The 27,991-nt window shown below is 37.1% G+C and overlaps 1 protein-coding gene across 1 annotated transcript; it reads left to right on the plus strand.

The window, feature by feature from the left end:
* Positions 1–8,221: 8,221 nt before the first annotated feature.
* LIPC (lipase C, hepatic type) lies at positions 8,222–27,265 on the plus strand. Its single transcript, XM_088528580.1, has 11 exons — positions 8,222–8,277; positions 9,637–9,695; positions 9,784–9,846; positions 12,495–12,682; positions 14,014–14,193; positions 16,708–16,825; positions 19,176–19,409; positions 20,770–21,012; positions 24,224–24,344; positions 25,012–25,230; positions 27,154–27,265. Exons 1-11 carry the CDS (start codon positions 8,222–8,224, stop codon positions 27,263–27,265), a joined length of 1,593 nt encoding a protein of 530 aa, XP_088384706.1.
* Positions 27,266–27,991: the final 726 nt, after the last annotated feature.

A 27,991-nucleotide genomic window follows, 5' to 3' on the forward strand; every position in this document is an offset into this window, starting at 1 on the left:
TTTAGATACCATCCTGCCTCTGGCTGAATTTTCATGTTTGGAGTTTCCGAGAACATTTACCTGATCAGATACGTGATTCCTTTTTTTTTTTTTTTTTTTTTTTAAAAAAAACATTATACTGACTTTAGCGCTTGTCTAATTTCTGCATGAGTCAGTTTGGCTTGTTAAATCAACAGCAAACTAATCCAGCAGAAAGGAAAGGGAATGTTCACCTGCCAGTTACGCAAGGTGAATCTGATTGATGAGCCAGACGAATGCAAGAGCAAGTGACAGAGTTGGGGTAATGGGACATCCCTTTTGAGAGCAATGGCTCTGGCATCTTGTGTGTATCCCCATTCGTACATATTGAGTTCTCCTCTGTTATCTCCATGGCTGTGCAATTCCCATAATCAGGACCGGAATTTACCTTGGGAGCAGGGTGTTTCCACCCCCTTCAGAACCGCATAAGCTTCAGTAAAAACCCCAAGTCTAATTCCCCTATTGCAGGAGCCGCAGTGGTGCCCATCGTGGCACTGAGTCTGGCATCACAACACCCAGCCCCAGGCACTAGCACCACACCACCATCACAGGACTTCTAGGAGCAGCAATTTCTACTTCTGAACCATCTCCCTTCTCTGCAATGTAGGCCTTCCTCTCTGCTTTTTGGTACACCTGTTCTTGCATCTTTTTTAAACTAGGGTCCAGTCTGACAACTGAATGTGTAAACTTATCTTCACAGACAAATAAGGACACATATCAAAAGACCCCAAAAATAAATCATAAGGACACAGTCCAAGCTCATGTAAGCTTCTACTGAATTGATATGGATCCCTAGGAGACAAAAGCTTGATCCCTCAATATTCTTGGATGATTGGTAGTATAGCCCCACAGTTAGCCCCATATGAGCCCCATAGCTTACCACCATGGGGCTCATATTCTGAAAAGGCCTCTGCGTTTGACTAGAATGCTAATCAGAATTATTATATTTAGGGAAATTACTTTGCTGCACGGATACATTACATGCATTATTTATATAGAAGTCCAAAAGGCTTGTTAAATGAACAGTTTAAAATGCAACTAGAATATAGATACTCTTGGTCTAATCATTTAAACTAGAAAGAACAACACAGCATAAACACATCAGTTTGTTTTACACTGATTGCAATATTTTAAATCAAAATGATCTCTTTCCTTTCTATATTCCTCTCTTCCTAAACCACTCTGAACAGCTGTACAAAGCTATCAATGATCTCATCAGTGATACAACTTCTCGCTCTTTATCAGCTAACTTGTGCTGTCTTTTGGCAAGTAGGTGACTATTTCCATACAGAAAAAAAAAAAAAAAAAAAAACACAACACACTGGTGGAAATGCTCAGAAACACTGGAGACTGTAGGATATAAACAATCCAGACAATCTCTTGTTCTCTTGCAATAAACTCTTCACAAAAAATCATTTTTAAGGCCAAAATCTATAAGCCTACATATTTTTCTATTAGATTTATTTAATGCCACTGTATCTAATTCAGTAAGTAGCTATAACCATTATTAGCATTTTTGTAATATACATTGAAAATAAAGGCTCTAAATGTGAACCTTATCTTCATGTTATATGAGCATTCCCAGAGGGTGACTGGTTTACAACAAGGAAGCAGGAGAAGGCAAGGCAGAGGCTACACAGAAGCTAATTTTCACTTGCCACCCTGCACATCTGGGACAGGGAAATGGAGCAATTCACTAATGAGCTACTGCCTTACTCAGAGCACAGCCTACTGTGGCCAATCCCAACAAATATTATTACTCAAATGCCAAGCATCCAGCTTCAGAACTCATCTGCACACAGTGCTTTTAGAAATACCTAAATCTCACACTTTTTCTTTTTCCCTCCTTTTTCCCCTGGGCTTTCTAGGCTTTTTTTTGGCCTGTTTAGAGAGCTTCATTTTCATGATTAGTTTCAACTTTTATGACAGAAGGATAATCATACTATGAACTTTTCAAGTGAATCCTATGGGAAAGCATCTATGTACTCAGCTCCACTAATTATCCAGCTGATCTTCATCTCTTCATCAAAGCAGTTGTAATTCAGTAATATCATATGCATGTATACCACAGTTTACACTCACCTTTTGGGTCTAAAATCTAAATCTAGAACCTAAATCTAAAATTTAGCAACAATATAATAGTCAGAACCTATGTCAGCAAGCAACGCTGTAAGTAGACTGAACTTCCAGTGCACTTGGCACTATTAAGACAGAGAAAACTCTTAAAGAGAAAGCTTTTTTCTGGTAACTGCACTCTTGAATCTTTGCTGATTTCATCCTCACCTTTAAGACTATGGAAGATTTTCCTATTCTTATCCCAGTAAATATCAGAAGCAAAATACCCGATTTGCACTCTTTGAAGCTGAGATCTCACTTAGCAAAATGGATGTACTCCTTCTAGGAAGATTTCATACTTCAAGTTTTAAAAAACCCACAAATTTGATGTGTGCACTAAAATCTACTATTGCACCATTTGTTGCATTTCCTACACTAAAACAGAACCGGTTTTCTTTGCAAAGCAACTTGGCTTCAGCCACTTTCCCTGTGCTGCCCTGCTGGATGCAGCTGAACAGCTCCTGGTGGTAAAGCTCCAGGCTTAGTTTCATTAACCATCCATCAGCAAATCTGGTAACATGCAAAGACTTTCAACAGCTCATCCACGGTTGAGTTTATTTATGATCAATTTTGCCCCAACAAAATATCGTCAGCAAAGATCGAAGAATTTCAGGGGAATCATTTCTTGTCTTACATTTGTACCTTTCTGAAGCTCGAAGGAGGCTAGAAAGTGCAACAGAAGCTGATGAATTCAGACAGGCTGTACTCCCAGAATGGAATCAGTTATAAAATAAAACCCCATCCTGAACAGGAAAGCATTGTAATGGGGAAGAAACTAGCATTATTTTTCCCCCCCCTCAAAGTATACTGTTCATTACAGGGAATTTGTTGTTCACAGAAAGTACTTGACTGATTTACTGGAACACTGAAACCCTCTGTTCACAGACCAAAGGCATCCTGGCCAAAGTAAGGATCCCTATGCTTTTTTTTTTTTTTTTTTTATGCTCATGCACTATGCGATCACTCCTAGTAAAATGATTATATAAATAAATATATATATATATAAAAATTACTGCACAAGGGCTAGCAATTATTATATTCAGAACCAATTCACTCATATGCTGAAAAACCCAACAAGCAGAACCTACTTAGAAATGGATCAAGTAAATAGTTAGGAGGAACTTCTTCCTTCATCTTAAAGGGTCCAGGATTGGTTTTCAAGTCAGTGTTTGATAAGACTTATTTCCAGGTATAATATCATGAAAATAGTTTTGCTAGCAGTATGCACTGCAGATGTGTAGAATAAATATTAGGCATTCACTGTAAAAGATGAGTTTGAAGAAATTCAGGATATACTTTAAATGATCTAAGCTTTTTTATACTGTATCAGTGAAAACATCAAACAGTTGCTTAGCTGAACATACCTAGTGATCCTCAAATAGTTTCTTTGTGTGGGAAACACAGGATTTCCCCCCAGTTATTTAGTTACTTTACCTTTACTAACGCTTTCAAACAAAAACAATAAAAACAAAACAACTCTATAAAAATAAAAATAGTACAATGAAAAGAAAAAAAAAAAGAGAAAAAAAACAGGATCATATGTAAGAGGCAAGACGAGAGGAAACACACACAAAAAAAGAGGAGAGCAGAATTAAAGCAAAATATGGCTCCCAAGAACATATCCTCAAAATGTTTTCCCACCCTTTCTTTCTAGCTTACTAATTTCCCTGTGCAGACAAGCTGCACCCACCACGTGCCAGCTCCGCTCTGCAGGGAACTCCACCAGCACCCAGCAGCCTGACACCTTGCAGTTTGCAGGGGAAGCAGTGACTGGGCTGCAGGCAGCACCCAACGGGGGAGGTCATTCCGCAATGTCTTTGCTAATAGTCCAGTGCCATCAATATTTCCATCTGCTCTTCCTTAGAATTGTTTTCGGAGTTTCACTTACATGTTCATGCTGTAGATAATTCATTTATGCTTCTATTCAATGCTGTGATGCAGAAGTCATGCTGGATTTCTGGTATCTTAGCTATTTCCATGGCAAGCTGGCACCAGACAAGTGCCTTCACTGCAGGATCACACAGCTGAAGAGGCAAGCTCTCCTAAAATACTAGAATCTCCTAAATTCAGAAATGTCTTATCTTCTGCAAACCTGTCATTTTTAACAATTTTCCCTGTCATGATAGTATCAGTTTAAGTGAAACGATTCTAAGAGATATGCTTATAAGCAAGAGAGACTTCCTCCAGGCTTCTTAGAAATAAAACTGAAGAAAAACTAACATTCTGAATTGTGAAATTATAGCAAGATTATTTTGCAAAATAAAGTTTGAAACCTTTGGCCTATATTTCCTATTTAGCTCTTGTCCACCTTCTCCAGAGCTGAGCACTTTTTACTGGAGCTGAACAGGAAAACATTTTTATATTCCAGGAATGTTTTACAGCCCAAAGGAGGTGAAAAGCTAAAACCTCAACAGCAACAAAACTGCAAATTAAAGATCCAAACACTTCAAAGTAAACTAGCCAAAACAGTCTGTTAATCAATGTTTGTTTGATTTTAACGTGTTTAATTTTTAATGGCCAAAAATGAAGATTTCCAGACAATATTTTCTAACAATGGCAAATACGAACACTGAAGTCTGGATGTAAAGAGGGAATGAAAGTTTCAATATGCGATTTTAAGACCTGTTGTTTCCAGATTACATCAGATGAAACCTTTGGGGTACTTATTTCCATCTAGCAATTATGCATTGCACAAGTAGTACTTAAACTCTCATGCTCAGAACTGTGTCTTACTTCAGAGGAGGAGATTAGGATGACAGTATATTTGCTATATCATGAATAATGCGAACTGTTTAATAGCTGCATGGTTGGTGCATCCTCCTGTACCTTTCTACAAAAGGATTTCAATGTCGCCTTCTGTGCAGAGCAACATCTTAGATCCCAGGAGCTGAGGTCAAAGCACAGAGGTGCTGCTGGGGCAGTCAGTGCCCTTGTCTTCCTGCTCTGCAGAATAACAATTGTCTCAAGTGACAATGAAGAATAGATAAGAATGCCAAGTTATTTACCTGAACTTAAAAAGAGATTTCAAGTTTTTGAGAATCAACATTCTTCCATGAAGTTTTTACCAGATATAAAATAATGAAAGGAACAAAATGTTTTGGTGCTTGGATTTGCCTCATTGTCTGCTTTCTGTTCTAACCATCACTTCAGTGCTTGATTCTAGTTAAAAAAATGTGGAAAATAAGTTTTGAAGTTTCACATAATAAAGGGGAATTACAGAAAAAAAGAAAGATTGAAAGAGGTGAAGCACAAACAGGTGCTTCTTCGGACAGTTTTGAGGCAACCTAGTGTTAATCACCAATAAGAGAAATGTTAATTTAGCAAAAGGAAAAAACATCCTACTCTAAGAAATGGGAATGATAAACAGAGCACTTAGGCAAACAATAGGAAGATACGATCTTTTAAAACATTTACTTTCTCTTTCTTTTGAGAGCATTTAGTATAAAAGTATTATTTGTTTTGTGACTCATGTAAGAGATGTCTAAATAGTCAAGACACAGAGCAGCAAGAGGAAACCAAATATGATAATATTTAATCTGTGTTTAATCATTGCTTTCAAGATCTTTTAGCAAGGCTTTTGCTTTGATGCTCTCACTTTATTCTCCATATCCTGAAATACTGCGATTTAAATACACCATGAGAAATGGAAACTGTTAGTATCTATCTCTAACATTAGTCCAAACGATTTCAAGAAAAACTATTTCAAATAAATAGCAACAACAAGTACATAAGTAGAAAATGTAAAATGAAATGACATGGGTATGTCATCAATTTTTCTTGATATACGCAATTACTGAGGATAACTTACACTCCCTTATGTTCTAGACCACCAAGCAAACAAATTATACTAACTAAAGATCAAGGCTAAATACCCTAAATATTATTTACAGCTCTTGTATCACCAGTGAATTCAATATTGAGTATTTTTTCAAATGGCATTGGTAAGCATTCTAATTAGGAAAAAAAGACAACAATGGGAGGAAGTGGAGGAGAAAGAGGTGTAAACGTCCTACTAACATGTCAATAATTTTTAAATCATAGTTCTGCTATTACAGAACCAATTATTGTATTTTCTGCTTTACTCCATATCCTGCACAACGGGAATTAATTCTGTATAGAAGTATCTAGATGAGGATAGGGATACGGATCCCTACTGAGAGCTCTGATGCTGTGGTTACTAATCACAAATATGCTAATATACGGACATGTTTCTCAGTGCCTCACCCTTCTGCAAACAGCACAGACTTTGGAGGTGCAGGGAGTAGGCTACAGAGCCACTTTCCCCTTGCTAAACTGCTTGAACTCAGATCGCTGTCTTCCACAGCGCTTCAAAGCATGCTAGCAGTGTTTGATAATAACTGTGCCAAAAAATGAGCTCAGGAAAGATCAGTCATATCTAGAAAAAGGAGACTTCCCAATCTTAAGTCATTTTAGTAATCAATTAGAAGCTTTGCTTTTGAAGGACGTTGGATAGCTCTAAATTTCCCAGGCTTCAAGAGTGAAAACAAGCAAAAAAAACAATGTAAAAGAAATGTCACAATGGATTTATCCCTCATAACTAAGGAGTAAATTTTGGACCAGCCACTCATATATATGTAACAGTAATGAAAATATGGGTGGCAGCTCCAATAACTTTTTCTATTATGCTCTTTCTGAACTCGTCTTTCATCCAGTCTCAAAAGTCACTAATGCCACCCAGTAATAGCACTATCTGTATTTGAAAGCCATGAAATACACACTTTTCAAAAGACAGAATGAAAGTATCACTTGCTCATTATTCAATTAAACTTAAACAGAAACGGAAGCCTTTTCCAACAAAACTCTTTCTAAATAGACCTCTTATTTTTTAATTCAGCTGCTTCAGACTCTTCTTTCTTTCTTGCTATGTTTTCATTCACTATTTTGGAAATGATATCAATCTTTCATTTGGCAAGGTGAACAAATTTCAGAGAGTAAAGATATAAAGAAACTAGATGAAAACATAAAAAATATTAAAGCACAATGAAAATATATATATAAAAAAAGCTCTAAATCTCCCCCAAAATCCACTCCATGTTTTAGAATTCTCACCTGAGAACTATGAGATGAAATTTTCAATGGTTAGTCATCAGCATCCAAAAATCTAGAACAGACACAAACAAGAAAAATCAGATTAGATGAAACTACCAGTAAAGATAAGAAATAGTAAACAGTCTGCTTTACAGTACTGCTGGAAATTGATAATAAAATGCAAATAAATACTGGCCTAATATTTCCAGTCTGTTCCTGTCATCGTTTTGGTTAGATACATTTTCAGTTGGCAGAAGTCCAGGCCCCTTGTGCAGTATCTATGATAATTTTAACTTAGTATAAGGGTTATCTGTGGTCCAAGAAACCTTGCCTAAAGATATATAAAATACCTAGGTAAACATCTGCTGACCAAAATCTAACATTTGTAATATCCTATAACACCTGCTGCTTAAATTTTGCTATGAATTCAGATCTAGGATCCTCTATAAAGCTGGCTCTAGTCTCCTACTGTTTCTTTGTGGCACTTTTTCTAGTTTGCCTAGAAAGTGCAATGTCTGGAGAGTCTGACAGATGCTTCTAAATGAGGTGAATGTATTAGCAAAGAGGATTTTACATATACAACAGGAATGCTGACAACTATGCTTCTAGCAAGAGCAGCTTTAAGGGCTCTTCTTGCATTAGTCAAACTGAAAGACCTTAATGCTTCCAAATCATTAGCTCTTCTTTGACAGAAAACAAGAAAACAATGTCGATTGGATATGAGCAGTTCTGTGATACATTCCACTTCCTATGGACACTGTCTGTGCTCATTTTTACAAGGGAATTAGGTAATTTTAGGGACCTCAGCAATTGTCGCATATCTTTCAAATATGTGGAAAACCAGTCACTAAAAATAACATGATAATACGTAAGCACTCTTTTAGAAATATTTTCATGTTAAAAGCAGTAAGTCATCCAGAAGGCGACTGGAGATTTACCTACATGCAAAAGAATCCACCCATGAACATGATAGGAAACTACAGTAAGCCTTGAAAACAGACTTAGAAAATACACAATTTCTGTGTAGTGAGGTGTGTTTATGTATGCACTACATATATACTTGCTTCAAAAAAGTATTCTTGTCATATTGGCAGTGTATAACAGATCATCATTTTGAACCCTTGCCAGTGAGTCTCCAGATCTTTAAAGTTCTCATTCACAAACCTTAAAACATTGCTATCATATCTGTAATTCCAGAAGAGTCACCAAGAATTCCATAGCTTGGAAAACCATTTGTCTTCTCATATTTTGAGCTTATTAAATCCAATATCCAGAATAAATCAATCTCCTGGATTAACCTGTTTCTACTGATAAATAGAAGATCTATATGTTTTTTCCATATGGAACTGTTATTACTATTTTTCTCAGAAAAATTATACTCTTCCACAGAATGAATTATTTCTTTACTAGCTTTTTCATCATTCTTCATGTGCTGTCTTCATTTTAGCTTGAAATTAGCTTTATTAGAAGCAGGACACCCAAGAATTAAAGCAGTAAACACTACTTATGGAAATAAGAATTAAATGCTAATAGTGGGGAGTAACTGAACTTTTTTCTCCCACAGCCCAATTCTACTTGGCATTCAGTTAGCTAATGAAACTACTCTCAGAAATGTAAGTCCTTTGTTTGCACCCCAGTTGATAGAAATGTTTTATTTTGTTCAACTTGGAACCATTCTTTTGGTTTTGCTTTTTAGCAAGAAAACACTATTGTCTCAGGACAAATATAAAAAATATTTTGGTTCATAAGCCAAAACTGACCCAAAATGTTTTATGAGAAACTTTGCTACGCTGTACTTCAGTCCTAGCTACAGGACTGAAGTACAGCACAAGAGTGCTCACTTGCACTCCTGCTACAACTCACTGACATCATTAACACAAAGCAAGGAAAGCTTAAAATAAAAAGAAAAAATATCCTCCAGAGCATCAATAAGTCTTCTTACTGCTTATCATTAGCATGTTGCTATGCATGAGGCTGCTTTATGATAGCCTATGGATGGCCCTGTTGCATTGCCTTCCCTGAAGGATTCGGGTTAGAACACGATCTCTTCAGAGAAGGGGGAAGTTAATTCAGCAACTTGCTCACTTGAGCGAGAGCTTTTTTTCCCAGAGAGAAGCTCTAGCGTGCATATGATCTACATTCCAGAAGTTCTTAGCACTCCCAGGTCTAACTAGCATGGGAAATTGTTTTTAGTAGTTTTATTCTGAAGTTTTTCTGGACTGACCTATGAAACTTGCAGTTCTCTTTGATCATGCCACTGAGTCATCAGTATAAAATTTTCAGTTAGAGGCTCTTCTGGGCACCAAGCTCTTCAGAAGCTATTTCTTTTTCCAAGTCATTACATGGATTAATGGCTTGAAGTAGTTCTTTGTCTAATAACACAACAGATTCTATTGGAACCTTTCATTTTTGACAGCCATGAATAAGTTCAAACTGCATTTTTAATTCTCTCAGAGTTATGGGCAAGCCAAAAGCTCACCCATTAAAGCACCACAAATACTTTCACAGTGGATGTAAAAAGAAAACAGCTATTTATTAGTGATGCTTTCCATGCTATTCGTCAACAGTAGGAAGAGCAACAATGTGCTTTTTGCATTGTAGCATGCACCAAGAAAAAGAAAATGAAGTACAAAATAAAGAAAGGGTGGGTAGAATTGAACAAGCGTAAGTTACATAATTTTGTTTTTCTTTTGTAGTAAAAAATGAATACAATTGTTATCTTTGTGTGACTACTCACCAAAATCTGAATAAGCTTATTATAAGCCTCAACATCTTTAAACTTCTCTTTCCCATTTTCTATTATTTAAATCTCTATCTTCCCTGGTGTTACTCCATTCAGAAGAGTCCTCTCCCAGGAAGAAACAAACACACACAGAAACACCTGAGCACACATTGCAACAGAAAAATCATCAGGTTCAGTCCAAACTAGCTATCACAAAGTACCATTAAATAAAAATGTGAAGCACCACATTCCTGAAGCTAAGACATCTGGCACCAAAACTTAACCAACTTTGAAGTTTCTTACATTCCAGGTCCTGCAAATAGCTGAACAGCTTTTGTCTACCATAACATTTGCTAGCTATGAAATATAACTTTGTCTACAGTAAATTGGAATTAACAATAATCAGTGACAGAAGGAAAACTGCACATCTACTGTAATGCAGTTTGGGAGTTTCATTGCCAAGATGGGCAACTGGCATTGATTTATCCAAATTAAATATGCTGTTTATATAATATTTTTAATTATAAGAAAATAGAATACCAAATAAAGTTAGTAACAAGATTCACTGAGATACGATGAAAATACAGTCTGACTGAAAATCAGGATGCTTACACACTAGAATTTTTTGTGCTGTGTACTATAAGATTTCACTACAGCAAGTTTATAAGCTTGGAAGAATCATATCACTAAGTATGCACAAAAGACAAAAGCTGATGCATTGACACACTAAAAATATCTTATAAACTGGAAAAATCTTGTCAAGAAAACAATGTCACAGAACCTTTGGATGCATTCACCAAAGTAATACAGAAATGAATACACCTTGGTATAAGATGTTTTCCAAATGCATGCACAGACTCAGAGGTGAGATATAACACCACCAATACTTAGTAAGTGTGGTGACTTCAAAGAAAATATAATAATCCAATACTTCTAAATGCTTATTCACGTATTTCACATGAATAAGAGTTCCTTAGCACAACAACAAAGCTGAACTAATGCAAGTTCAGTTCTCACAGACCTCATTTCAAGTTCTTTCCTAGCAAAGAAAATACTCCCTTTTCCCCTCCAAGAGGATTTAATGATTTATTTGTTAGGTCTACTAAAAACAAAAGCCTTTTCCTTGGCCAGTTTAGTAATGCTGCTGAGCAGCTACTGCAGTTTACATGGGTGTCACTGGAATGCAGTAACAAGAACTATGACACTATTCTACCATGGGTAATAAATGCCTTGTACAACAGCATTATTGTTCTCTTTTTCTACCAAAAACATCTTGCCTGATGCATTTTGGAATTATATTTTCTTTTCTCACAGCCAAATCAGTAATGACTCAGTGAATTTTATTATTGATTACTACAGCCAAGTCTTTTTACCCCCATGTCGCTTCCAATTTATGAGTCTCATTTACAGAGAAGTTCTTATCAGCTGCATGACCTTGCACTTTGTAGCTACCCATTTCTATTGCTGTATTCTCAAAGTCACCTGGCTCTTAGTATTTAACTTTTGGGTCTCCTCAGTATTAGCAAGTGCTTTTCAACTTCTATCAATCTTGTAACCTTTGACTACCTTATTAATGAAAGCAGTAAAACAAGATTAGCCCCAAAGCCAGTTCCCAGGAAACTCTATCAGCATCATCTCTCTAAAAGTTTTCATTTTAACACAAAGAATTGCAGCCTCTCGTTTATCTAGTTCATCACCCCTTTACAGTTCCCTCCCCTTCCTAATTGCTTTAACTAATGATTAGACAGATTATTTCCAGACAAATAAAAAAAAACTTACCAGAATACAACACAAAGCTTATCTGTCATTGTGTGCTTTTTGCACGTTTCTGTTTTACTTTATCTCAGCTTTCAATAGTTTCCATATATTTGTGTTTTTCTTTCTAAATTCAAAATGCTCATGAAGCCACAGTTTGTTAGTTCATTTTCTTTAATATAGATGTTATTTTTGGCATTCTCCAGTCAAATGGAACTACCCCAGGTACTTAATACATTCCGGAAAGGCTGTCCTGTATCTACCAAGCTGATGCTTATATACAATGTTGTTTATAAAAACAACAAAAAAAAGTAAAATAGACATATTTCATCTTGGCCTTTTAGACAAAAAGGATCAGTTATGATATGGTCTCATAGTTTAAGCAGTTACCTAAATCTCTAAACAGTTATTACCCTGACTGAATGCTTATTTTAGTGTAATGATACTTGCTCAGCAATTATTAGCAGATGTACATTAGTAAAACTTGCCCTTCTGCAGAGCATATGAATGTGCCTGCAATAACGGTATTAAGTCACAACATCTGTACCTAGCTTTTGCACTCTGCTTTCAAAAAAGGACTGTACCAGTAAGACCAATGTTTTCCATGTAATTGTTGCTGCTCAAATAGATGGACTCAGGTGCACATCTAGATTGTTTCAGCTTTGAAAACGATCCATTTTTTGATTGAAACTTCGCAGCTTATGACCAACTGCAATTATGTAACAGCTTGAATTTCAGTCTTACTAGTTCACTCTGTGGTAGACTGTGTTTCATCAGTAACTTCATGAGAATTTAGATTTCATCTTACTATGAACTGTTATGAATTTTATTTCAGAGGCACTGGAATCACAGATTCAGCACGCTAGAACAAGGAAAGATCAGCAAATCTTAAAAACCAAATTTCGACTTTATACAGACAAAACTGAAGACAGTTGTTTGATTTTGTTTAATCAGTTGGAGACTCTCGACCAATGCAGTTTCAATGCCTCTCTTCCTCTGGTGATGATAGTCCATGGCTGGTCGGTATGAACACACATTTTCTAATTCAAGTTACATCTGATTTGATATACTTTCCTTCTCATTATGCTAGTGCCAAAAGTAACTTCAGAAGAAAGGCCGGGACTATAAAGATGGTGGATTTCCTTAGTAGCAATCATGGTTAGAAATAATGAAGTGGATATTCCCCACTGAGATTCTGAAAGAACATGCAACAAGCAATTTTTCATGTGGGAGTCCCATGCCAGGGATTATATTCAGTCCTGGTTTAAAACCAAGCCAGTTCAAACAAGTAGCTGAATTATGCTGTGCCTGAGGAGGACTGAATACCAGTTTCATTTCTCTGATATGTTCACTGCCAGATATTTACAGACTTATTGGAAAGCAGTGCACACAATCTCCCTATATCTCTCTCAGGTACACCTTTAAGGAGAGCTTCTCTATAAGCTTTTCAGTTGAAAATACAGCTCTCAACATCAAGGAATTATCACTGGACTGCTTTCAGTTAAAATGTTAAAGGCATTGAAAAAGAAAAGGAAAAAAAAAAAAACAACCCTACCCTACACCCTACCAAGAAAGCCTCACTCAAATGCATACTATGCTAGAGGGAGTTCTGATCAGCTTCTCAGCTGAAAATAAAAGAGAGGATAGGAAATCATGTCATTTTAACAGACACTTGATTCTCTTAGAACTAATGTCATCAGAGGTGATAGTAAAAGGCATCTTTTATCATCTACCACAATAGTACATCTACAACTATGCAACCAGAGAAACCTTGAATCATACTCTTGATACATATAACTCTCTCAACACAAAACACAGTACAGCTACCATGGACAGAATATTGCCATAGGCTACTTCAGCCAAGTTTCCCAATTAAAAAATTGTTTCAAATTTTGTTCAAATCCTCCACAAAGTCAAATTATGGACCTATGGCTATCGTCATCAAGTCAAATTTCACATTAATTTCACATGGAGAAGTGTTGGGCTCTTAGAGGAACATGTACAAAAATCCAGCTTTGAGATTCTCAAAGTCTGTTAAAAACCCAGAAGAGATCAGGATGTTCTGCTAAATCAGTAACACCAAAATCATTTCACTCAGAGAGCTCACGTCACAAGATCTAAACTATTATAGTTCTTATATTAATTCTTAATGATTTTTTTTATCCACCAAAAAAGGCCCAAAAAATCTCAGAAATGAAATATGCTGAGGTCCCTAATAATCAGTACTAACCTCCCTTGATTATATTCTGTTTTCCATTTCCTTGAGCTTTTCACAGGGAATGTCTGACAGGGACTGTTTTCTCTGAAATGTTTTTCATTCCCTTTTTTTTTTTTTTTTAAACTGAACAAAACAGGTAGATGGAATTTTAGAAGATTGGATTGGGAAAATGGCAGCAGCTCTGAAGTCTTACCACGAACAAACTAATGTGATCATTGCAGATTGGCTTACTCTTGCTCACCAGCACTATCCTATAGCTGTACAAAACACACGCTACATAGGACAGGAGATAGCAGAGTTTCTGGAATGGCTGGAGGTAAGAGCTACCAAATCAAAATGAGTTTATTTAGGAAAAGCGTATCTTACGCTCTTACTATAGTCGTGAAATATTATATTGGTCACTGCAATCCATTTCAATCACATTACTTCAATACACTGAAATATTTTCTTCCATAAACTCTCAGATAATTTCATACAAAAATTATCACACGAGAGAAAAGCAAGTAGGCTTTTTTACTGAAATACTTTGATATGTATTTAGAGTGAAGATCATTTCAGGCTGGTCATTTGCTGTGTCCCATTAGCATGCGTGCAGGTAGCTGACATGGCATCTGAATCATAAAGCTTCTGGTTCAGCACTCAACAAAAGAAACTCAGAGGAGGAGCCCTGTGCTGTGAAAGCATGGGCACATTGTCATTTGCAAGAGGTGAATTCAATGAAATGCATTTGTGATCTCCATTTTATTTCTGAGTTTAATGAAGAATCCAGGCATGACATCACGCCTAGCTTTTACCTCAGTTCCCCACAGATTATTCTAAAATAACAGCTTGGAGACGCTGAAGGAAAAGGAAAACCTTTTAGGATGACACACATTGCATTAACAGATGGCACAGAGGCAATAATGGTTACATGCTAGAATAGTAGCTACTCATCAAAACTATTGCCATGCAGGGAGCAGTGGCCGTGTCATATAGATGTTCTACCTATCTAGGTGTCAGACTTGAAAGTGCTACACAAGAGTCTGCAAGGGATCTCTGACCTTCAGTACTATTTAATACAAGGCAGAAAGCAAACTACTAGAATGAGAACCACTCATACAGATCACCCATGCTATGCAACTCCTGTTTCATCTAGCTCTAGTACTAATTCAATCTCTCCATCCTGAAATATAGTCATTTATCTTATAAAGAATTTTTGAATACATTAATTTATATATGATGAGACCTGAGGTAGGGAAAAATGCTTCAAAGCTGAGCTGTCTGTACCAAATATAATTGAAAAAACCTGCTTTCAACAAGAATTGTAAGGGTAGCAGAAGTTATTAGATACGATGCTCAGTTAGGGACAGCAGGCATGAGGAGGGCAGAACCACCACTGTCAACATTTTGTTTTGTAGCATTACAAGAAACCTTTGTTCTTGTTCAGATGTGGTCTAAGAAGCTGCTGAACACCTAAAGCCATATTTTGAAGCTGTTTAATTATTGAATGAATCAAATGGTGGACTTTGTTCAGTTCCCAAGAGGACTCAACCACATTGTCAACAAAAATGACAGTCAGTGATTTCTCTGGTGTCAGCTTGAATAAATGACATCTACAGCACCATACATAGCTTCTTTTGCACCACGACACATAGGATTTAAACAGACCTTCACTTTTCAGAGCATTCAATTCACTTAGAGTGTGTTCAAGCAGTAAATATTCCTTCTGTTGAAAAGCACTCTAGTGAATTTAATGGTGAAAAACCTTCATTCCAATTCTTCTAGCTCTCATGCTTGTCTTTCTGCTGTGTTTCCCCTACTGCTTACATGCAGGAGAGTACTTGGAGTATTCTCAACTGAGGTGACAAAAGCTGCAGTGCTCTGCAACATTTTAATCAAGAATAAAAATAAAGCACTCTTAGTCCAAGAGTTAATAGGGCATGATCTCTAGCTCAACAACATCTGTCAATAAAGCTATAAGAGCAGCCCTCCCTCAAAAAAAAAAAGACTGCCAACTTCCACCTCACCCTCACAAGACAGGGATAGAGACTGCAAAGGGATTCTACCAGAATATGCAATATCTATATTGAAATTAAAACAGTGCTTTGCCTGCAAGAATAAAAGGACACTATATTTTCCCTTACAAGTCAGAAAAAAAATGAGTCTCATAGGCCCTCAAATGGGCCTCATAGTACTCATTTACATAGAGAAGGGCCTGAGGTCAGTTCTGCATCAACTGGCTTGTTTCAGATCAGATAGTCAGTTTCTTCGAATCAGTCCAAGAAATGTCATTGCCAAATCTTACACTTAAAACCACCTCTAATGAATGTTGTGACACTGGCTTCTATTTTGGCTAAGGCTAGTACCCCAGGCAAGAGCACAAAAGCAGCAATGGCACCTCTAACAACTTCTATAAACTTTGGGACTTCCTTTTTTTTTTTGGGGGGGGGGTGGGGGGGTGGAGGAGTAGGGAGTGTCTGTCTTATTTAGGATATCTACGCAGGCTACAGTCATAGGAATGTTGCAGACAACAATGCTACCTTTTCATCACTTGCAAAAAATAGCAACAAGAATCTTGCCATCTTTACCTACAGTTTACCTGAACAAAGCACATAAGCAGCAGTGCCCAAATGCATGGTATTTTCCCAAATGAATGAGGCCTGAAAAGGAAGAACAGAGCATTCAGTTAGCCAGAAAGTTAGTGTGCGACTGACACACCTCATTTGACATCCAACATCAACATACAAAATTCTTGCATTATAATTCATGGAATTCCTAGCTTGTAATTAGTGTGCGACTAGCTTACTTTTCGTATTTTCTGTATCTAAATCAAGTTGCTGCTGTCTTCCAGGAATCTATCCAATTTTCCAGAAGCAATGTTCATCTAATTGGGTACAGCCTAGGAGCTCATGTTTCAGGCTTTGCTGGCAGTTATATTAGCGGTACAAACAAGCTTGGAAGAATTACAGGTAAAAAAAAAAAAATTATAACTTCAATAAAAAATAACAGTCAACTAGTTTCTTTGCTCAGGTTATGTAGTTTTAATGTAAAGTATATGTCAAATATCTAAAAACTATTCATTCTTATTTTTATTAATCACATTGACAGTATTGCTTATGCTGGATCTTTAATTATAGCCAGTGGCTAAGGTTTATATTTAATTTTCTTTTCAGACTAATGTCTCTAGCTAAATTCTTGCTGTATATAGCCTCCTTTTCCAACAGCATTGACTCCAAATTGTAAAATACACATGCATGGGTAACTTAATCTATTTCTGCAATACATAGTCTTACTGAATTTAAAGTAAGTGTGCTTCAATGGAAGGGTGTTCACAACTTTGTGGATTGTAAATACCATCCTGTATAGGGATAAGGGAAAGTGTGGGTATATTTTGATAAGCATCATGGGGGCATCTCAAGATAAATATAACAATACACAGGTGTGTTCCCCCTCCTCTCCCCCAGTTGAACAACTGATTACAGGTATTTCAGAAAAAATGCAGTTAGCAGTGATATATGCAGGGAAGAAACGGACCAAATACTTGATAAGGTCACACTGTACATTTAAAAAAAAATACTTAAAGTGTATTGCCTTTGTTTGCTTTTTCTCCATTTCTTGACAGCCCCATAGCAGTCAAGTAGCAGTCTGCCACAGCTGAAAAGTTTCTCCTACTGGTAGAAATTAAGATGAAAATCTGCAGAAAACAATTCTCAAAATAAAGCAGCCTTTCAAAGTATTTCTAGCTATGATCTTTCCTACCTCAATCCAGACTACAACATGGAATTTACAAACACGGGGACTAGAAAACAAACCAAAGATTCAAGTTACCTACTGTTCAAATTTATCTTGCATCTATTCTCAGGAACGCCTTAAACTAAAGGTTAGCTTACAAATTTGGATCTTTGGATCTCTTAGTCACTATCCTGACCCCAAACATATTCTGGTAAGCTTCAGTGGCCCCATTCAGTAATATCTTCATCATTAACAAGTCATTTTAAAAACAAAATTATACTAAGGAAATCACCTAGTTATTCTTGAGCTTTCAATTGTGGCACACTGCTTTTATAGTGAACTGAAGCCAATTCCCTTAGACAAGATTACAGTCCTGGATTGTATTTTACAAGATAGAGTATTCCTAATAGATGCTTAAAGTAAACATAAAAATCAACCCGAACACTTCACTGTGCTGACTAGTGGCATTTTGAGTGTCCTGTAACGTTTTGTAATTGCACTAACAGAGTGCAATGAAAATACTACTTTATACAATGCCACATCTAATGCACAGTGACAGCTTAAAAGAAAAAAATAAAAGCCATGCATCTTATATGAGGTTACCTGCAGCATCAGCTACAATGTTTAAATTACTAGATAAAACATTGTTTAGACCATATTAGCACATTAAATCATCACAATGGATAAATAAAAACATTATAACATGTTATTATAATAGTTATACATATTTTTCAGCAAAAAATATCCAGAAGAATTATCTCCAGGAGTTCACACTGATTAAAAGTATTTAAAAAGGCAAATAAAAAAGCATGTAGAATGGCATCCCTAGTTGCATTGCCTATACTTTTAAGTCTTGTTCAGTTACATCTATTTGATTTCACTCATCTGTAATATTGACTGAAGATGAAATTTAGAAGCTGGTCTTCAAGGAGAGAAAAAAAAAAAAAAAAAAAAGGTAGCTTTAAACTATAGGGGCAGTCCCTTTTCCTAAATCCATTTCCCCCACCAAAACTACTTTACAAGAGCATCTACTAAACTAAAACTAAAAAGCTTCGCCAAGTGGAATATTTTTTATAAGACAATAATAAATTGCATTCAAATCTTTTTAATGTTGAAAAAATATTATGAATAACATGTAGTGGACACGGAACTCTTAATCCACAAGTTAAGCTTTCTAAAGTTTCAGATCCTAAACGTGGGCTAAAAGTCAACCTTGTTGCAGGACTGCTATCTTCAAAAGGTCCTCTGAAATGTGTGACCTCCAGAGTATGAAAGAGCAAAAGCAGGCAAATATTCCTCAAGAAACAAAGCAGGAATGAGCATGGTTGGTCTATGACAAACACATCTATCTCTTTGGGCCACTGTCCTTATGCATATAGCAGTTACAGTGTTTATGTTCAATTTGCCTTTTGGTGTAACCATGTACCCACCCTCTAAAGAGCATGTGCTTAGCATTGTTTCTATAAATGACTTCAATATATTACCAGTGCTGTCAGTTTTTTAATATTTATCACAGACTTTTTTTCATAGCAGTAAAAGAAGGGCACATCTGTCCCTATCACAACTGGATTATTTCATTTATTGCAGGCCTTGATCCTGCTGGTCCCCTGTTTGAAGGAATGTCACCAACAGACCGTTTATCTCCAGATGATGCAAACTTCGTAGATGCAATTCATACATTCACTAAGCAGCACATGGGGCTGAGTGTTGGCATCAAACAGCCTGTGGCCCACTTTGACTTTTATCCCAATGGAGGCACCTTTCAGCCTGGCTGTCACATCATGCACATGTATAACCACATTGCACAGTATGGAATCACTGGTAAGAATCAATGGGATAAAAAGAGCGTAAGTATTGCATCTGGACTGATGGTATCTCCAGGAATTTTTGCATATTTCTGTGGACTTAAAACAGTATCTAATGGGAACCTTACCTCCCATTATATGCAAGGTAGTTTGTTTTCTAGAAATTGGTTATCTGATTTTCAGATATATTGAGCTCACTCTTTTCCTACTGACTCCAGTAAGAAATTTGGCTGCTTAGCAGTTCTGAAAATGAGGCCATGAGCATCCTACTGTCGAGCACTTTGGAATAATTTCAAAGGTATTTGTTTTGGGCGTAGAAGAAATGACAAAACTTTTTCTAATTAAGTCAGATTCATCTAGTAAGCAATTAATTATTACAAATCAAACAAAACACAATGCTGTACTACTTACCTCCTTAATTCACCTTTCTCCCCATCCTTCAGTTCTGCAGCAGATGATGCTCTCTCTAGGACCTGACTGCCAATGTTCCAGGATGTTTTATATAGAAGCCTAGTCCTGATGTACCTAAATGTAAATGTAAAGACAAACTGATGCAACATACTGCAGAGATAAGCCATTGATGCACAGTGACGATTCACCAAAAACCCCAATAAGTACTTTTCACCCAGCATGTCGCCCTGCCAAAATTTTCTCAACTATCACCACACCATCAAAAAAGTAGGCCTTTTTGTTAAGAAAAATTCATGAAAAAGTGAAGCCAAGCATGAGCTAGAAAGTTGTCAGTTAAGACATGTAAAGCAGTCTACTGCTATGTATCCCAATTACACAGAATAATCAGAATTTAGCGACACTGATAGAAAAAAAAAAAAAAAAAAAAAAAAGGAAAAACACACTTATTTCTCATATATACATAAATTATTTAATATATTTTATTCCCTTTTCTCTATAATAGTTTGCAAACAAAATTGAAGAAGAGCGTTTGTCACTCTGATAGGGACAAAACATAACATTGGTATATAGGCATCCAAAAGTCAACAATGTTCTACCATTCAGAATAAGACTAGTCTTTAATGTGGTGTGGTCTGAAAAGACTGCATATAGTAGCACATCGCACTTGACATGGTTCTGAGCAGCAAGGGCACCAATATCAAGGTACAAATTTACAGCCCTGCCCCAGCAGGCTATACCATGCTAAGCAGCAAATCATGGCAATCTAATTTTACTAACATGGTGGTTCAGCCAGCAATGTTTGGATAATTTGAGAAGTAAGATCGCTTCATGTATGATTGATGACACAAAATCATAACATTTTAGAATTAAAGTGGGAGAAGAAAATTAACATATATAGGCTGTATATGTACCTTCAAGTTTGCAAAGAAAACAGAAATAAAGCTCTGCTGTGATTTTTTTTCTAGGCATCACTCAAACTGTGAAATGTGCCCACGAGAGGTCTGTTCACCTGTTCATCGACTCGCTGCTACACAAGGACAAGCAAAGCACAGCCTACTGGTGCAACGACATCAGCACCTTTGAGCGGGGAATGTGCCTGAGCTGCCGCAAGAACCGCTGCAACACCCTGGGCTACAACATCCGTGAGGAGAGGCTCCCCAAGAGCCGGCGCCTCTTCCTGAAGACCCGGGCGCACATGCCTTTCAAAGGTTTGTGGGAACACTTGCCACGGTCTCCAGGCTGGGAGCCGTGTGTGAGCATGAGCTGAGGCGCCCTGATCCCCTTCACTCACTCATTGATGCTTATAAAGGCTACAGGGAGTCTCTGTCTGTGGCAGCAGTTAGGCACCCCGCTAGGAAACCACATTCCCTTCATGGAGATCCTGGTTCTTAGCATTGCTGTGTGGAAAAGCACCTTGCACCGAGCAGGCACTGTGGCCTCATGGCTTCCAAGCTGTTCTGGGTCCCGATCAACAGGATTTTCCTGCAACAGTTACTCCATTTGAGTTTACTGTAACACATGCAGGCTTACAGCCAAGCCAAAAGGCAGCATAATTGCTCCAGCAGGCCTGTAAAACTTCTTACTCCAAGCATGACCAAATTTTGCCTGTAATTAGTCTGCAAGACGACACACAAATTACAGTTTTTCAGGCAATGGCTAGACCGGAGAACAGCACGCCTTTTCCAAAGAACAAAACTGTGGTGCTACAACAAAGCACCTCGAGCTCCATCTCCATGGAGTTGTCCATCACGGGAGCTAGGAAACCCTCTTCCCCCTGAGCTGGGGCCGCCTCACAGCGCGGTGACCGTTGGCGGCCCCGCCCCGCCGCCACCTGCTGCGCCGCTAACGGCCGCCGCCGGGAGCGCTGGGCCACAGGCCGCTTGCGTGAGGTAATTTGGAAAGACCAGCAGAAGCTTCCTAGGGCGCCAGCCCCGAGGGGCTGCGGCGAGCTCCGCTCAGCCCTCGGAGACACCACGTAGCCCAATCTGACACTTAAAACAAAACAACCCCTCCCTCCCCACCAAACAAAAACCAAAAGCATGCCATGGGAATCTGTTTAACACAGATTCCAAAACTTCCAAAATCCTCACACAGTTCCTGCTTTTTTTCGTCTCGGCACAGCTGTGTTGCTGTCACAGTGGCACTGCTCGGACAGCCATGCTGCCTGCTGTGCCTCTGGGTACCAAGGGTGGTCCTGGACATTGTTCCCCCCACCATACATACAGATATTTTACCACAGGCTATTGTTATGTCCTGCTGACTTCCAAGTCAATTTTTTTTAAGATATTGCATTTTTACTCTTGGAACTGGTTTTGAATAAATAAGTGGACGTGTCTATGGCACACATCCAGCCACCGGTGCTCCGGACAATAGTTCCCTTTCAGGGAAGTTGCCCAACAGGCCTGTGGGACGCTGGCATGGAGCAATCCCTGCGCCTCCAGAGAAACATCTGAAGCACAAAGGGAAGAAATCTGAGAAATGTAGCATTACACTTCACAATCCACTACTTTTCTCTAGGGAAACCTGACATTTCATTTTTCAAATCAAATGATTAGGTTCTGGAGTTTATTTTAATCCACTTCTACATATATATATATATATACACACACACATATATATATTTTCAAAAATATATAAATCTTCAAAAAATATATATAGCAAATATATATATAGCAAAAAAACCCATAGCAAATAATGTTTATAATAATTCTGTGATGGGATCCTATGCCAACCAGAAGTTTTTACAGATTTGCTCTCACCTTTCTCCTTAAAATGAGGCTAGGTTTTATTAGAACATATACTATCACAGTAGACTACGACAGAGAAAACAGAGCAAGATTGAGCAGTAATAAAAGCGATTTGTAAACAAGCTCAGCCCACTTTGTCCTCTCTAGGTTTGTTTTGTGGTTGGCAGCAAACAACCAGCCATATTCTTTCTTGCTGACTAACACCTTTTCAAAAGAAAACACATTCTTCGCTAACATAAAATAAATACTATAAAACAACAACAAAAAGGTATAGGTGCTCTAACAAACACCTTCCATTGCGAATCTCCCTGTGCTGCTCCAGGCTATGCACATATTTGAGATTGCTGCTCCCTGAACAGTTCAGCGGAGCCACTCCCAGAAGTGACATTACCCGATAAGTATGAAACAAGGAAAACAAAGAGGAGGAAAAAGCACCCTATATATAACTGCAGTGCAATGGTGGGTAACCGGAATTGTTTCCTGTGTGCAGTTTGACCAGGTGATAAGGATAAAACACATATCTCATTTTTCTAGATACTCTGAGGCCTTTGTTAATAAAAATGATTTGGGATTTCTTTCCTTAATATCTAAGGATATTTTTGTGGAGAAGCAGAGAGTGAAACCACATTTTACACTATAGAAATATTTGAGCTGAGTAATATCAGTCTGCTTTAGAAAATTTCCGATATCATTGCACTCCTGGTAGTAACTGTAGCAGTGATTAATCAGAAGCATAAATGGTTAGCCCTGATTGTGGTATAAAATGCAGTGCCAGTCACTGGAAAGTTATTTAGAAAATAAACAGAGCTGACTTTGGGCATTGAAAAGAAGATATCTGAGCAATGATGGCTCTTTATCTACAAGTCAAAGGTACAGATACTATTACTTAACAGTAACTTTTCCATAGTAAAGTTAAACTGCTACAGTACTTTTCTTTCACCAGGCAGGTAACCATTGAACATTCAAATCTAGCTGCTATGTGCACATGGCCTCTAACTGTAGGGTTTTGTATTTATTTACTAAACATGAAGCTTCTTGTAATCAGTAGAGTGATGATGCTTAGGCATGAAAAAATATGTCTTTTTTAAATTTGAAAGATTTTTCTAAATACTCTTCTTCTAGAAACTACCAAACCTCAATGCACTACTGACATATTCCTAAAGCAAAGTGCTGAACAAAGTCATATTGTTAACAGATGCATGTTAAGCACAATGTAGCATTATACAGTCAAGGAAAGCTTGCGAGTCATCTGCTTTGTAGAGATTTTCTAACTCATCACAGAGAAAAAGGCTGCACAGAGCCTCCAATCTGTGTCAGACGTCTCTATGTCCAGTCACAAGGACTCATCCCTAGTTACCGGGAAGATTTGCCAGAAATTCAGTTATACATTAGAAAAGCTGAAATATTTTCCAGGAAAGAAGATTTCATGCTACAAAGGAACTTTGTCCGACTTTGCTCTTTTCCTCATCCTTTAAATAGAGCAACAAGGCTGTAAAAACCTAAGAGATAATGCAACACAGCAACAATCAATGCTGATTTTTAATTGTAACAACTTGTTTAAAAGATAACAAAAACGTGAATCAAGTATCTGCTTTGAAAAGCATATTTGTTTTACCAGACAAATCTATAGCTTCTCTAGCTATTCATCATCTTTGCAAATCGTTTTCTACAGTCTATCACTATCAGTTCAAGATCCATTTCATCAACGGAATCGAGGAAAAGCAGATAGACCCAACTTTCACCATCTCTCTGACAGGCACAAAAGAGGATGCCAAAAATCTAGCTGTCACGCTGTGAGTATTTAATATGTTATGTCATGTTATGAATCAGGCCAATCTCTAGAACTTTGTTATTTATACTATGAATTAACTTTTTTAGTACAGTTTAGTAAGTGGAGATAACAGGATAACAGTTACCAAGTCGTCTCTTCATCCACAGCCCCTAAATGCCCCAAACTTCACAACTCTCACAGTTGAAAAGTATGAAATATCTCTATAAAATAAACCTAGTAATCTTGGAAATTCTCTGAATGTTAAATATTGTCCTCTTATGTTCAGCCCAATCCATGACAAAGACATGTTTTTTAATAAAACACAAATTTATAGTATTATCTATACACACAGAAGCAAATGTAATTCCGTAAAACATTTAGGATATTTCTTAGGAAGGATTCTGTATCTGAATTAGCAAGAGCAAAGGCAATAGGGTGGGTCAGCCTTTGATCTCACTAAGACCTAGCCTTGCTTTTCTATTGCTGTCAGAAACCACTGCTGCTTTGCAAAGTATCTCCTGCTTCTGCTTTTTCTTCTAGCAGGTTGTTATTTTTCACCACTTTACTCACCTGGAGAAAAAGTAGAGAAATTGATGTTCTGCAGAAGGGAGAGGAGTCCTTTTCGGTTTGAAAGAGGGCACTAATATATATTAACTAAAATAGCATTATTCTGTTTTTGTTTTATGCAGAGTTGAAGGTATTAATGAGAATAAAACTTACTCTTTTCTCATCACATTGGACACTGATATTGGTGAACTAATAATGATCAAGTTCAAATGGGAAGGAACAGCAGTCTGGGAAAATATCTGGGACACCGTTCAAACTATAATTCCCTGGACAAAAGGCACCCGTCGACCAGGGCTTATAGTGAAGACAATACGAGTAAAAGCAGGTGAAACGCAGCAAAAGTAAGTATAAAGGAAACACAACTTTTCTGTAAAAATAAACCAGAAATTTTGCACACTGCTTTTTGCCACATGCGACAAAGTCATCTGAGTCCCAGCAGTCACGCCAATGCTGACTTTATCCAGGTACAGCCTCTGGCTTTCTGGTTCTTTACATCACTTCATGCTGTGTGATTTTTTAAGCACATCACACCTTCACTGGCATTTGAGAGCTTTTTTGCACTCCAGTTGTGATTTTTTTCCTTACTGTATAAAATAAACCATGTGAATTTTGTCAGGGAACTCAAAAGTAGCTCCATGTAGCAACTTTCCAGAGAAAATGCTTCTGAAAAGTCCAGTCTTTTGTTTTTTTTCTGCTGATTGCTTTGGAACTGAACCGCCAAGTTTTAGTGGTGCCATTCTTTACACACAACAATATTAACACCACTTTTGAAACTGCTTATTCTCACAGGGAAATTTTGGTCAGGAGATAGAATAACAAAACCTGTAATGATTCCCACAGCTTTAATCCTTTGAGGAACTTTAAATGAGCATTTTAATTAAGGTTAATGAGAAAAGCATGTCTTACCTTGCAACTGAGGCAACAGCTCAGCCTCAGAAGGTGTTTTTCCCTGCTGTAATCTTTTTCACCAACACCAGCTGTAACCACTGCAGATCTTCTGTGCAGCAGCACTGATAGACAGAGCTGCTTCTCCTTGATACAGACATGGAAGACAAATAAGACAAAGTGGTCTAAAGAGATTTGTCATACTGCAGTCAGCCAGGGGGTGGGGAATCTTATTTACTTATTCTTTTTGTCCTCACTGAATAGGTATTTTGTGAGTATTTTCCTCCTTTTAATCCAGCACTTTCAATATGCTGTAGCCATAAAAAATAAGTCTGTTTCCTTACATCCCATACTGTTTTTAAAGCAGTGGTGACAAATCAGTACTGACCTAGTTGCCAAAATAAACTAAAGCATAGTATAAATGTAAGTTATAGAGAGCTTTAATAGCCCTTAATAGAGATGTTGTACCTTGAGAAGGTAGGTATGCAGACTGAAAGGATTATGTCAGGTAGAGCCATTTTTCTAACCCAAAAGTTACTCTCTAATAGTGCTTATATGGCAGTAACACAGCACCCATCAATTCTATTTACATGCTACTTAGCGAGTCCCAGAAAAGAGGCAACAGAAGTGGGTAGTTATTACACTACCGTAAAATAATGTGAGTACCTTTAGCTACTTAAAGCTCTTTAGATATTTGCTGTAAGCAGAAATGAGAGTCTGTGCCAAGATTTTAATATCCACTGATTACATACTGTTTTCTTTCTGTGCAATCTGGGAATATAAATAACAGCACTGTTGCAATGCTTGGAGGTGAAAGAAAGATAATAGGTGATTCTAAAAGGAGGAATGAAGAATGCTCAAGCAAAAGAATTTTCTTAGAAGATAAAGGGTCTTCTTCGAAAGACAAAAAACAAGAACCTAAGAGTTAGCAAGCTTGGAATTTAAATATCAAAAACACGAGGAAACACGTATCTCTTCAGTTGTCTTGCACTTTCTAAAGAATTTGAACAGACTTAATGGTATTTTATGCATGTGCACTTACCTTTACTAATTTGCATTGCTTGTGGTATTCATATGAATGAGCATACACAATTGTGTATAGACAATAAATACACAGCAAGGGTACAGTTTGGCAGAACATGCTGTGTATGAAAGCAGAAAGAAACAGTAGTCAAGTACCCAGTACATGGGCACCGCACTCCCCTTGCCTGGCTGCCACATATCTCTCTCTCTCCCCTTCCAAATCTGTAAAAATAATGAGATACCTTCCTGTAAAGAAGGAAAAGAAAATGAGAAGTCAGGATACAGTGCAAACTGTTTTATACTGAGAGTGTCCCTAACAGGTGACATTATACTTACATGCTGTATTTTCTTTCTAGAATGACATTTTGTTCTCAAAGCACTGACAACATTCACCTATATCCAGCCCAGGAGAAAACATTTGAGAGATGTGACGATCGTTTTCCGAAGCAAAAAAGAAAGTTTACATGAACAAGGACAAAAAGTGTCAGCAAAATATTACGCATCTAGTAAAGCATTTAAAAAATATAGAGCTGTTTTACATGAATTAAAATATCCTCAGAGTTTCAGAAACAAGGAAGAAAACACATATAGAATTTAGATTTTGTGATTTAACGGTAAACTGAAATTTGTGCTTCATTTAACCATACTCTCAAAGCAATCAATCAGTTAGCAATTTCATAAACAGCAAATGCTAATTTTAAATTGTTTAAAGCTTTGAAAGAGCATGTGCTCATTAAAAATTGAAATATTACTATTTTAATGAATCATTACTGTAAGTCTTTGAAACCGTATTTTATTTTGTAGGATTCAGGGGTGGGGAGGGAAGAGTCTCATTTTCAATTAAAAACTTTGAAACACAAATAGTGGATATTATCAGTTAAAACTTTTCTAATTTATTTACTAATGAAGGGGGAGTTAATTTATAGGAAAAAATGTTTCCAAATAGATAATTTAATTACCAAATAGCTTAAGCTTTTTACTTTAATAATGTTCAAAAACAACAAAAATGGTTGTTCATGTAAAAAACATCTGAGCTAACTATTATAACGATAAGACAAGGAAAGCTAGGTCACCTGAAAATACTGAAGTGTGTTTTGTTGGCAAATGCTTTGCTGTTATCTGTTAAAATTAACATTTTAATTAAACTAATAATTTAATTACTGTAATGTTGCTTAATACCACACACAATTCTAG

Source organism: Tinamus guttatus, unplaced genomic scaffold (assembly GCF_059628265.1).
Source record: "Tinamus guttatus ecotype Peru unplaced genomic scaffold, ASM5962826v1 Tinamus_guttatus_pri_ptg000004l, whole genome shotgun sequence".
In the NCBI taxonomy this organism is placed as follows: Eukaryota; Metazoa; Chordata; class Aves; order Tinamiformes; family Tinamidae; genus Tinamus; species Tinamus guttatus.

Bases quoted from the DNA above. Each gene is read 5' to 3' on its own strand.
- LIPC (XM_088528580.1), top strand. From the start codon at position 8,222: ATGTATGCACTACATATATACTTGCTTCAAAAAAGTATTCTTGTCATA. The intron at 8,278-9,636 runs GTATAACAGATC...TAATTCTCTCAG, and splicing joins ATTCTTGTCATATTGGCAGT to AGTTATGGGCAAGCCAAAAG. The intron at 12,683-14,013 runs GTATGAACACAC...TGAACAAAACAG, and splicing joins TGATAGTCCATGGCTGGTCG to GTAGATGGAATTTTAGAAGA.